The 12799-nt window shown below is 44.7% G+C and overlaps 2 protein-coding genes across 2 annotated transcripts in view; one reads left to right on the top strand and one right to left on the bottom strand.

Moving 5' to 3' along the window:
* The window catches only part of LOC310754792 (discoidin domain-containing receptor 2-like), a 49504-nt gene extending 48343 nt beyond the window's left edge, over positions 1-1161 (top strand). Inside the window, exons 26-27 of the mRNA XM_083597102.1 lie at positions 137-260; positions 420-1161. Of these exons, the coding sequence (XP_083453228.1) occupies positions 137-260; positions 420-502 (207 nt within the window). The 3' untranslated portion in view covers positions 503-1161. The remainder of the gene's footprint in view (positions 1-136; positions 261-419) is intronic.
* Positions 1162-2315: 1154 nt separating this feature from the next.
* Positions 2316-12799, bottom strand: part of ENTPD8 (ectonucleoside triphosphate diphosphohydrolase 8) — a 28624-nt gene continuing 18140 nt past the window's right edge. The window contains exons 5-10 of the mRNA XM_083597021.1: positions 11568-11727; positions 9773-10003; positions 7455-7724; positions 6393-6503; positions 4698-4835; positions 2316-3892 (exon numbers count right to left, since the gene is read on the bottom strand). Coding sequence (XP_083453147.1) covers positions 3710-3892; positions 4698-4835; positions 6393-6503; positions 7455-7724; positions 9773-10003; positions 11568-11727 — 1093 coding nt within the window. The 3' untranslated portion in view covers positions 2316-3709. The remainder of the gene's footprint in view (positions 3893-4697; positions 4836-6392; positions 6504-7454; positions 7725-9772; positions 10004-11567; positions 11728-12799) is intronic.

Raw genomic sequence — 12799 nt, 5'->3', positions numbered from 1 at the left:
CCACCTATTACAGGTGCTGCAGTAGTGGATTCCCTGCATTGGTAGGGGGTTTGACTAGATAACCCTTGAGATTCCTTACCAACCCTCTGATTCCAGTGCATGTGTTGATCCAGTCCCATTTGTGTGTGTTCTGAAGGCCCAAAGGGATACCACGAGCAGACCAGTACTCTACCACATGACTGCGTGTCACCCCTACACTGCTCAGGGCCAGGAGGATCTGTCTTTCAAAGAAGGTGACAAGCTGGAGATCCTCTCTGAAGGTAGGCAGGGCAGAGATGGATGTTTGATGGTCCCTAAAGGGGAAAATGTTCCCCCCTCCCAGATTAAAAGGCACCAGAGGCACTTTCTTCATCCCCTTCTCTTGATCTGTGCCTTTGGCCGTAAACCCACCTGCCTTCACCTTGGTTGTGTTTTCACAGTGAACGAGGAGTGGCTGGAAGGACGCTGCAATGGAACCACTGGCATTTTCCCAAAATGCTTTGCTGTGCGAGAGTGCTGTTGACACCTGCTCCTAGAGCAGAAAAAGGGGGCTTGTCCTCTAGCTCACCCACCCATTCAATCACAGATGCTACAATCAACCCTTCCCTTGCCATTAGGTGCTGTGTTGCCCTTCAGACATGCTGAAAATGCATCTAAGTGTTGGTGAAGTGTTGGCTTCTTAGTAATGGAAACATTTCAGTGACTCATAAAGTCACCCTTTTTGCTTTGGTGGCTGAAAAGATCAGAAAGAATACCCTGGACAATATAGCAGTGAAATGTAAGGGAAACTCAGAGATCTAAATAGAGACTATTATTTGTGGCGCAGCATCCCTTTTGCTTGTATTTATTTTTGATTCAGATTTGTCATGGCCAATGGCTAGTACAATAAAGTTAATTGGATTGGAGTGTTGGTGAAAAGCAAATATATTTCCTTCTCTTGAGTTTGTAGTTAATGCATGAATTACTTTAAACCACCAGAGGGCACTGTTGGTCTAGCAATCTTGCCAGCACTTGCTTATCGTCTTTGCTTTGTCATCCTTAATGCCACCCCTAAAAGCTGAGCTATTTTGTTTGTTGCTCTGTCCTAACTTTTTGAGACAAGATATATGCTATTTCTCTCCTTCTATCTCCACTCATTCTGTAAACAGTTTCTGCATGAATAAAGCCTTTGAATTCCAGAAATTGGAAGTGATTGTTCCACTCTAATTCCAAGCTGCAAGGTCTGCTAACAGTTAAAACATGAGAAGAGCCCTGCAGGATCAGACCAAAGCTATATGTGCAGGGCTGGAAGGCAACAACCATTCTGCAAGGACAGCTTTCCCCAGCAACTGTGATTCAGTGATCTGCTGAATGTGAATTTAGACCTCATGACTAAAACGTAAAAGGTAAAGGTAAGGTAAAGTAAAGGACCCCTGGATGGTTAAGTCCAGTCAAAGGCGGCTATGGGGTTGCGGCACTCATCTCGCTTTCAGGCCAAGGGAGCCAGCGTTTGTCCACAGACAGTTTTCCGGGTCATGTGGCCAGCATGACTAAACAGCTACTGGCACACAGAGGACTGTGACGAGTGCCAGAGCGGCGCATGGAAACACCATTTACCTTCCCGTCGCAGTGGTACCTTTTTATCTATTTGCACTGACATGCGTTTGAACCGCTAGGTTGGCAGGAGCTGGGACAGAGCAATGGGAGCTCACCCCATCGTGGGGATTTGAACCGCCAACCTTCCGATCGGCAAGCGCAAGAGGCTCAGTGGTTTAGACCACAGCGCCACCTGTGTCCCTACCTCATGACTAAGGTCAGGTTCAGAACATACATTTAAAGCACATCCAATGCATGTTTGAAGTACATGACTTCCACCTACCCACCCCACAAGAATCCTAGAAGCTATGGTTTCCCCCTTACAAAGCTACAATTCACAGCATCTTTAACTAGCTATAGTTCCCAGGATTCTTTGTGAGAAGTTACAACCTTTAAATATGCACTAGGCGTGCTTCAAATGTATGCTGTGGATCTAGCTCCCTGAACTTGTCTCCTCCCCTTTTTTACAGCCATCTAAGCCTGTAAGGCAGGCTTTCCCCAACCTGGCGCCCTCAGCTCTTTTGGACTACAACTCCCATCATCCCCAGCCAATCACGGAAGCCAAACCCTGCCTCCAATACCAAATCCTGCACTAAAAGGAAAAGTGGGTAATCCTTGGTTTCATAAACCCATGAGGACTAGTGCAAAGCTTCCTTCATGAAAGATAAGTTTCTCTGAAGGCCAAATTTGGTCTTCATTACCAAATCCTTCAATAAAAGCAGAGCACTGCAGATAATTCCTGGTTTCATAAGTCCACAGTAAACACTTAGCAAAGTTTTTATTTGAGAAATGTGCAATAAAAAGAATTATAAAGTTTTCTAGCGAGCACTGTGAGGTCAGTTCCTGACGACCTGTTTATTGAACATTTGTCCTGATTTGTTTGTGCAGAGTTTGCAGGGAGGTCATACAGTGTCCAACTGTTTATTGCACACTCATTCCAATTTGTTTGCAGGGAATTTCTATGGTGTCGGGTCATGTAAGTGCTATTCCACGCATTTTCCCAGCGCATTTCTTGCCACAAAAAGTCCAGGTCTCTTTTTGTTGCCCAAGTACTCCACATTCAATTTCATTTCAAATTTGAATTTTGCTGATATGTGATGGAATCCCAACTGGAAAATGAAGACAGCCTGCACATGCCTTAAGTCTTGTGGAAGGTTTGTTCCTGATGGGGTTGAGAGAGATCCTTTCACCCACAAAAATATTTTGGTGCAAAAAAGAAAGAAAAAAAGAATGTAACTAGTTGTCCACAACAGGGAGATGAGAACCAGCCCCATAGAATCAACTCCCCCAAGTATTTACAGTATTTGCATGGTGTTTCTAGTCTGTGGCTGCATCTTTGGGGATCCCATCCCAGGCAGTTCCTCTTCCAAGCCTGAATCAGACCACTGTAGCTCCTGTCCGACTGACTCCTGGCACCCTGCAATTCCTTTGCCTGAGAATCTATCATCTGCTTTAAACTAGTCTCTCACCTTGGTGCCAAGATCAATCTGAAGGCCTGATAAGCAGCCTTGAAGTCCCACTCTCTTGCCCACCAGTTAGGCATCTGCACCTGCCGGCTGCTTGCATGGGCCCCACAGGTTGGCACCAGTGAACTACTGGTCCAGTAAACAGCGGATGAGAAACAATATTAATAGTACTTGTAAATTCATTCCTATTACAATTAATTTTCATTAATAATAGAGTGTTTTCGAGGGGGGTAAAAACCCTACCTCCATTATTCCCAGTGAGTCTTAGGAGATTCCTGTAACACGGAACAGTTTTATCATCACCCCATTTTGGGGGGGGGGGTTGATGAGAAAGAAAGCAGCTTGCCTTTGGCCTTTGCAACAGCTCATGGAAGAGATAAGTTTCGAACCAGGGACTTTATGGTTTACATAGCTAATATATTGCTGGGGAGGGGTGATTGCGGTACAATAAATTATATACTGCATGTACTTCTGAAAAGAAAAGGCATAATCAGTGTTAGTTGGGCAAGTAGTGTATGTTTGTCCCATTGGGTCTTAGAGAGTTGAAGCTGGTCTGGCTTGGTGGCGCCTGCCAATCTGTTTAGTGTTTGCTTGCTTGTGGGTCGGCTGAGGGGCTGGTGCCGACTGCCCCACCCTAACCCACACAGAGGCTGCGGGGAGGTGAACAGTCCAAATGCAGCCCCTTTCTCTCAGCGCAGTAAATACATGACCAGCAGGGCAATACAGATTGCCAGCACAGCGGCAATGAAGAAAATGCTGGCTGCCCACACCCCTTCCTCGTGCCCTCTCAGCTGTCGGGGGGCCTCTGCAGGGATCATATTGGTGAGGTTCAGCATGTAGCCCAGAGTCCAGCCAATTTCCGAGTTGGCAGCCTGCAAGAGACAGAGTAGAGTCACAAAGGAAGGCAAACACAGTGCTCACCACTTAATTCTAACAGCCTTGCCATGAGCCAACACAAAGTTGGCATTTTAGGCAGAGGTGTGCTTCCTTGTCATAGGAAGAGCATTTGCTTGGCATGTAGAAGGTCCCAGGTTCAATCCCCAGCATCTCCTGGGCTGGGAGAGAACCTGGGGCTCCAGGGTCAGATCGTATACTTAGGGCTATTTCACTATATTTTGTATTCCAAGATTTCTACCCGTGTTTACTTGCTGCTATATAGATAAATGCATGAACCTGACTTTTGGAACTTTGTAAGTAAAGCATTTCAAAACTCACTAAGCTGTGGACTGTGGCTAAGAGCAATAGAAACAGGGAAGTTCTGAAAGTGGACTAAATGGGATATTAAAATGGTTTCAACAGCCTATATCTTCACACTACACTGCTGCTTGCTTTTGTGACTTTTAAGCTCTGTTGCTGGGGGCTCTCTCTTGCTGGAGAAAGTGTTTAGTCCTGCACTTTGGATCTAGAGTTCCAGCTAAGTATTTTGTTAATTATCCCACACAGGTGATCTATATCTATTTTCGCCTACAGAAGCCCTTGTGAAAGTGATTTTTTTCAGACCATTAGCAAGGAGGAGAAAGGAATGGCTTATGTGGGGGTGGGGAAGTGAAATGGGCAGAGACAGAAGGGGTAAGGACAAACTCTCTGCAAACAATCAGTCCCTTCAAAACCTGGGCTGGTTCAGATACATTGGACCTAAACCATATATACTGACGTGACCTCCAGCTCTGGCCTCACCCGCATCCGGAAGGCAATGTTGTTCCAGGTGTCCGTTCGAAAGCCATAACCGTCCAGCAAGATAGTAAGGATGTAGTTGGCACTAGCACAGTAGTTTTTCAGATGGTCCTCCTTCTCGCTGGAGTAACTGGATTTCAACTGAGGAAAGGCAGGGAGAGAGAGAGAGACAGCATTTCAAGAGCAGCTGAGGTAGGAAAGTGTTCATTTCCTGACCATTGGTTATACTGCCTGATTTGATGCAAGTTGGAGTCTGACCATATCTAGAGGGTACCACATTGGCTACTCTGACCAGCAGCAATTCAGCGCAACTACCTGAAATCATTTGAGGGCAAGGATGGGGAACCTGTGGCTCTCCAGATGTCATTGGACTATAACTTCCACCACCCTTGACCATGAGCTGTGCTGTCTGGGGGTTGGTGAGAATTCTAGTTCAGCAACATCTGGAGGGTGACGGGGTTTCCCATGCCTGGATTAAGGTGACTGAAGGGTCCTGTTGTGTGAACCTTCAGGACTTTCCAGAAGGGCAGCTGTGTTTCAGCAAAGACAGCTTTGGGTCTTGTGGCACCTTTAAGGATGAGCATAGGTCAATGCCAACTGGGCGGCCCCCAGTGGCAGTACCTCAAACAAGGCCTCATCTGGGATAAGGGACCATGGGCTACAGTTTGTTCTTCATGGTTGCATAGTACAAAAGATTTTGGCAGGTGTAGTTCATATCACAGTATTCCTGCTAAAACACCTTTCTGTGTAGGTAAAAAGCATTGTTGACGACTTTGGAGCAGGCTGAGAACAGACCCAGGGAACTGAGTCTGGGGCTTTGGTAGCATCTGAAGGCTGTTGGCTATCTTCCTAGAGAAAAGGTGGAGAACCTCAGGTACAGGGGCTAAATCCAGCCCTTCAAATCTCTGTATTTGGCCCTCAGGCCTCTTGCCAGGTGAAGAAGAAGAAGAAGAGTTTGGATTTGATATCCCGCTTTATCACTACCTGAAGGATTAACATTCTCCTTTCCCTTCCTCCCCCACAACAAACACTAACGGCTAACATTCTCCTTTCCCTTTCTCCCCCACAACAAACACTCTGTGAGGTGAGTGAGGCTGAGAGACTTCAGAGAAGTGTGACTAGCCCAAGGTCACCCAGCAGCTGCATGTGGAGGAGCGGGGAAGCGAACCCGGTTCACCAGATTACGAGTCCACCACTCTTAACCACTACACCACACTGGCTCCTCTCCAGCCACACTTGCTCCCCCCAGGCTACACATCTCCGCAACTGTGCTCTGCGCGCTCCTTGAGTGTTTTGGCTGGGCTGGGCTGTGTCATTTGAACTCTGATCATGCTTCTTGCTTGATGGAGGATAGATAGGGATGTGTACAGAAGGAGGCTATTGTACGAAAGGGAAAATTCTCATGGGTTGCTCTGCCCATCTTTGCCTCTCTAACCATGCCCACTTGTACTTCTGGCCCCACTCATCAATGATATGTGGCCCCCTGTCTGGTTGCCCAGAAGAGAATGTGGTCCTCAGGCAGAAAAAGGTCCTTCATCAACTCTGCCCAAGAGATCTGGTGTGCGAGCAGCAGAATTTGGGCTACCAAACTGGAGTGCCTCAACCGATATATTCGTAAATATATGTTCATTTTACAGATTGGTCAACAAGTCTCCTGTGACCTCCTTCCAAACCACACCAGGATGATAGGATACCTACTTCGTCCCATTTCCTGGCACAGAACGTCTTGATCGTATCTTCAACAGTGGCCAGTGGCTGAGTTTCAGTCAAGTTCAGGAAATTGAAGGTATAGTAATAGGCAGAAAAAGCCTGAAATTTAAAATAAAACATGAGCAGGTGAGTGAGAGACATCAAACCAACAATGGCTATAGAAGCCTGGGGAAGGGTGTGGACCAGTGGTAGAGCAGATGCTTTGAATGCAAAAGGTCCCAGATTCATTCCTCAGCATCTCCAGGTAGGGCTGGGAGAGAACTAGATGGACCAATGTTCTTATTTAATTCAGCCCATTATTCAGAACCATGAGAACTAGGATCTTAGTTTATTTTTTAGCAGAAAGGCCATCACTCAATGGTAGAGCATCTGCTTTGCATGCAGAAGGTCCTTGGTTCAATCCCTGATGGCATTTCCAGGTAGCGCTGGAGAGAACCCTGCTTGAAACCCTGGAGTTCCTCTCCCGGTCAGTCCAGCAAGATAGATGGACCAGTAATCTGGCTCAATATAAAGCAGTTTTCTACTTTATTTTTTACTTTAGCTAATCAACCGAAGGATGAGGTCCTTGAATAAAGCTTGCAACAAAATAAAATCAGATGATAAATCAGTAATGAAATTCATTTACAAGGCAGAAAAAGAGATTAAAAAAAATCAAAACTATGTTTCAGTGGAATAAGCAAACAATAAACCAAAGTAATAAACATTCCAGTATTATTCAACTGATACATTGCATTTGCATGGGTGTAGCCAGGATTTATGTTACGGGGGCCAGGACACCCACCTGTCATCATCCTCTACCTGGCTCTTTCTAGCAGATTTGGAATGAAATGCCTCAACATCAGCTGTTTTAAATTACTTTCTTCTGACCCAAAGCATTCAGAAAAATCTCACAATTTCTACTTTAACTTAAGTATTTTTATTAATTACTTTATTGGGGGGGCAGCTGCCCCCCCGGCTACGCCTATATGCATTTGGACTATTACAAACACAGACACACAGAGGAACATCCCTATTCCCAACTTTTTAGCATGAATTAGCGTGCTCTCGTACCAGAAATTTCCCGTTGACCTTAGGCTGGTAGACCCCATTGAAACCACAGGAGTCATTATATTTGCAGTTTTTTGAGAAGTTGAAAATACTCTTGAAGGTTTCCCGGCAAAGGGTGGCATTGCCTGTGCCCACCAGAGTAAAGTTCTTCGAGGCTGGAGGTGGCTTTGATTGCTTGGCACACGGACTGCTATAGACAGACGCAGTTGTAAAGGATGAAATGTAGCCTTCTGGGTAGCAAGGGTGATCGACCCGATCTGATGAGCTTGAATCCTGGAGGCAAGAACCACAGAGTGAAACCATAGTCCAGATGTACCTTCATAAGAACATAAGGAGAGGCCTGCAGGATTGGGCCAATGGCACAACGAGTCCAGCATCCTGCTCTCACAATGGACAACCAGATGCACCAATGGGAAGCCCAAAGACCTGAGCTCAATAGTGCTGTGCAATTCCTAGCAACTGACATTCAGAGGCATACAGTGGAAGTGGAACATATAGCCTTATCCTCCTCTATGGATTGGTCTAATCCTCTTCGGAAGTCATTGAAGTTGGCGGGTGTTATGTACTGAAGTTCTCACCCTGGGCCAGCAGGGGGATACTGTAGATAGTTATGCAAATAAGGGATCGAAAGTGACGTTCAGTGATTGGATAGTTTTAGAAAATTGTTACAGTTACGTTGTACTGGAGCTCTATATAAGCAGGCTGACTGAACACTTCAGTTCAGTTCTGTCCTGGCCTGTGAATAAACAAGAGCTGTTTGAAGAATCGCTGTGTCGTCTGATATGTTCACCCACAACTTAATAGTTGCCATCATTACTTCCTGGAGGAGTGGAATGATCCCTATTTCCCATTCATAGAGTTAAAGTTCCCAGAGTGGTTTAGCAATCAAAGAGGGAACTCTGGGAATGGTATATCTAAGAGGGGAATAGGGGATCTCCTAACATCTCTCAGACCCTTAATAAAGTACACATCCCAGGATCTTCTGGGGAAACCATGAGTGTTTAAAGTGGTATGATACTGTTTTAAGTGTGTAGCACAGATGAGGCTAATGTGGTTGAAAACAAATCAATCCTACTCCTGCAAACAAGACAATTAGAGTTGGGATAAACCTTAAGTTTACCTACAACCTGTTAATTATACCTTTTCATTTGCATTTGTTATCCGAAATTATTTTTAATAGCTTCATAAAACCTTACAAAGCAAATCAAAGAATAAAATTATTGGGGGGGGGTACAATTTAAAAATAATTTATCATTTTTTGATTTTTGAATAATAATAAAATAATAATAATAATAATAATAATAATAATAATAATAATATTAAATCTTTACAATTACCACTCCCCCCAGCTTAAAATGTAAACAGAATTAAATCAATGAATCAATGATAAATTAAAACCAGATTAAACACAAGCCAACATTCTAAAAATCTGGGTAAAGGGACCCCTGACCATTAGGTCCAGTTGTGACCGACTCTGGGGTTGCGGAGCTCATCTCGCTTTACTGGACGGGGAGCCGGCATATAGCTTCTGGGTCATGTGACCAGCACGACTAAGCCGCTTCTGGCGAACCAGAGCAGTGCACAGAAACACTGTTTACCTTCCCACCAGAGCAGTACCTATTTATCTACTTGCACTTTGACGTGCTTTCGAACTGCTAGGTTGGCAGGAGCAGGGACTGAGCAACGGGAGCTCACTCCATCGCGGGGATTCGAACCGCTGACCTTCTGATCGGCAAGTCCTAGGCTCTGTAGTTATAGCGCCACCCGCGTCCCAAAAAAGTCTGGATAGGCTTGCCTAAATAAGTATGGTTTTATAAGGCACTGAAAAGAGTACATACAATGAAGGTGCCTGCTTTTTAAGTTTCTTTAAGAACATCTAAAAACCACACTGTGCATGAAATTCTTTAAGGTTTGATCCCTATTTTTGTTTTATTGTAGCCCAGATCAGGGATTTGCAAACTGTGGTCTGTCGCACGTTCATGTTAAATATTCATACTGATTTAAAGTGTATTTTTATTGCTTATTTTAGTTCGATTTTAATCCAATGCAACAAACTGTAATACAATAAAATAAAATATGTAAGAAATAAAAGTAGCAATAAAAATACCGTTAAAAGTCATACAGCATCTAGCACAGCACATTTCAATGGTTACAACAGGTAGAAAAATCATTAAGTGGTCTGCCAAGAATCTCAGGAGATTTCAAGGGGTTTGTAGATGATATTCCTAGATGTTATTCCTGTCCCTTTCAGTTAACACCTCTCACCACCGGCCAAGTCTCTCTGCCCAGGGCTAGCTTCTGAATGGCAACGGGTGACTTACGATTATAATCCGGGTCAGGTGCTGGAGGGCTTGGTTCTGACCATAGCACAGGTAGCTGTGGGTATAGATGGTGTAATCAAACCCATAGAGTCGGAAGTGAGCGGCTTCGTTTGGATCAGTGATCTTGCCAGCTGGAACAAAACTAATCTGGGTCGATGCCCCTCCGAGATCCAATGCGCCCAATATATTGGTTGAAGTGGGGTGAATCCATTCTCTGTCTTTAGCAGAATACTGCAGAGATACCACAACAGGTTAGCACTTGTGGGGCCTGGCAAGGGGCAGATCATTTAGAGATCTACCTGATTTTAGGACTGAGCTCCTTCCCACTTTTGAAAAAACAATCTTCCCACCTCTGCATTTATTCTGGTTAGCATTTCCTAATGCTCTATGGCCTTGTTCAGACACAATGTTGAACCATGATTTAACAACCATAGTTTGATAAAGCATGGTTTAGCATTACGTGAGAACCCGGTCCAGTGGTTTAACTAGAGTTTATTAACTATGGTCTTTTGACTAAACAAGGGTAAGCTCTTAAAGACCTTTCAAAACAAGCATACCTGATTAGTTTACTATACCCCAGAAACCCTCAGCACAAAAGTCTGGGGTTCATGGGATTGGAACTCCAGCAACATCTGGAGGGCCTACAGAGTCCCCATACCAGAGGCAGGCCTTTGATCTGATCCACCAGGGCTTGTATTCTTAAATTGGCCCACATCAAATGGCTGGATGTTCCCCTTTAATCAGCTGGTGGATATCTGCCATCTTGAAAATGTCCCACCACTCAACTGTTATTGGCTCCTTAGAGCAGAGGTTTTCAACCTTTTTGAGTCCACGACTCCCTTGACCAACTGCGTTCTTTCTGCGACACCCCTGTGGGGCTCAAAAGCCCAGTTATGTCACCCCTTGCCTGTAGAGCTGGCAACCTCTCACCCCTTTTTGAACATCCTCCCTTGTAGAGTGTTCCCTTAGCCTCCTCTCCCATCTCCTTGGGAGTCCTCTGGGCAGCAGCTGCTGCCATCCCTAGTCTCTGTACTGTCCCGCACCCTTGCCTGCGGAGCTTATAGACAGGGCTGCTGCAATAAGCAGCTGTGCAAGCCTCTGGGAGGCAGAGACACGAGAGGGAAAGAAAGAGGGACAGAGGCTAGGGTTGCCCACGCCACCCCTGATCATCATTCAAGGCACCCAGGGTGCCACGGCACACTGGTTGGAAACCACTGACTTAGAGAACTGGGCAGGGCCAGAAGCAATATTTAAGCAACAGTAGCCGTGGCAGGCACAGAGAATGTAGTAGCTCATGGTAGAATAGGATCTCTCAAGCCTCAGCCAGCATCATGATGATAAAGAATTATATTTGTGTCCCACCCTAGCTAAAGGGAGCTTGAGCTAGTGCAAATCCTTTTATCCTTAATACAACCTTGTAGGCTTACGTGAGAGTGTGTGACTGGCCCAAGATCAGCTTCATGGGCTGAGGAAGGGTTCAAACCCAGCTCTTCCTAGTTCTAATAAGATGCTCTAGCCCACAAGTAGCCAAAATAGTGACCTCCAGATGTTGTTGGATTTCCACCAGCCCCAGCCAACATAGCCAATGGTCAGGAATGATTGGAGAGCACAACAGTATTTGGAGTTCACAACATAGCTTATCCTTATTGGGTTCCTATCAAAACCAACCAGCATGACCAGGGAAGATGGCAGCTGTACTCCAGAAATATCTAGCTTATTCTTGTTCTAGCCCTGGAACAATATGCCTGATATACGCATCCTAAACCTGTTCATAGTCTTGTAGAATCAGCCCCACCTTGGTGAAGGAGTCCAACAGATAGTTGATGGTGATCCAGCCATAAGCACCTTCGTCCTCTCCACTGATGATCTGAGCGCCTCGGAAACTCACAGGATACTGCTTGATAGTCTTGCCAACTTCTTCCAGAACTTGTTTTGATGCAGACTCATTCTCCATTCTGTAGGGTAATTTGCCAAGAAGAACTGTGAATTTGGAAGCATGAGGCTAATTTGGAGTTTGGGGTTCTTTTGTTTTATTTATTTACTGGCAGCTTCGTACCCAGCATTGCTCAGGTACTCTAAGAAACCCAAATATTGGTGTGGTTTTGAAAGGTTCAGTCTGCCATCTTGGAGCAAAATGGTGTCCAATTGTAATCAAATGCAGGAGTGCTCATTCATTGATCTCAGGAACCATCATCCAAAATTTGGTTACACTATCTTAAGAGTTGTCCAAATGCACAGAGTACTGACAGGCAAACAACTTTTCAAATTAAGTAGAGTGTGTGTGTGTGTGTGTGTGTGTGTGTGTGTGTACTTTTAAAAAATATACTGCTTAATATAGTAACCAATCAATCAATCAATCAATCAATCTCAATGTGTTTTATAAAAAATGCAAACAACATTCAACAGAATTTACTTAAAGCTTGATTTTTTTAAAAGTACAACTGTATATGCAAATAAAACTGAGTAGTGTAGAAAGCAGAAGACTGAAAATGAAAGGTTGCAGCCAATGTAATGTAGGACCATTGAAATTAGTCATGTCCCAGAGTTCCCTGGGAAGAGAGGTTGATTGTGAAACCACTTGGCAAATTGTAGCTCGGGGGGGGGGGGGTGTCTCCTAGCAACTCTCAGCACCCTGAACAAACTACACTTCTTTTGGAGACACATGACTGTTTAGAGAGGTATGCTTTAAATGTGCAGTGAAGCTGGGTCCTGAGTTGCTCTACTAACTTTAGATGGATTGAGGACAACATTGCAAGAAATTGATGGAGGACAGAAGAGCTATCCACAGTGGCTGAAAGGAACATCCAGAGCTAGGGACACTCTACCTTTGAATAGACTGCTCAGCACCTTGAACAAACTACAGTCCCTATGACTCTTTAACATGGTATGATATAGCTTTGAATGAATAGTGTAGATGGGGCCTAACATAGGCTCTTTAATGTGAATGGTTCTACTCTGTGTAGGACTCACATTGGATACTACTACTATAGTGTTATGAATTTGTGGATGCTAGACCACTATGTTCTC

This window comes from Podarcis filfolensis (assembly GCF_964270895.1).
Source record: "Podarcis filfolensis genome assembly, chromosome: Z".
NCBI lineage: Eukaryota > Metazoa > Chordata > Lepidosauria > Squamata > Lacertidae > Podarcis > Podarcis filfolensis.
Note: the sequence above shows the minus strand (reverse complement) of the source record. Positions and strands in the feature narration are given on the sequence as shown.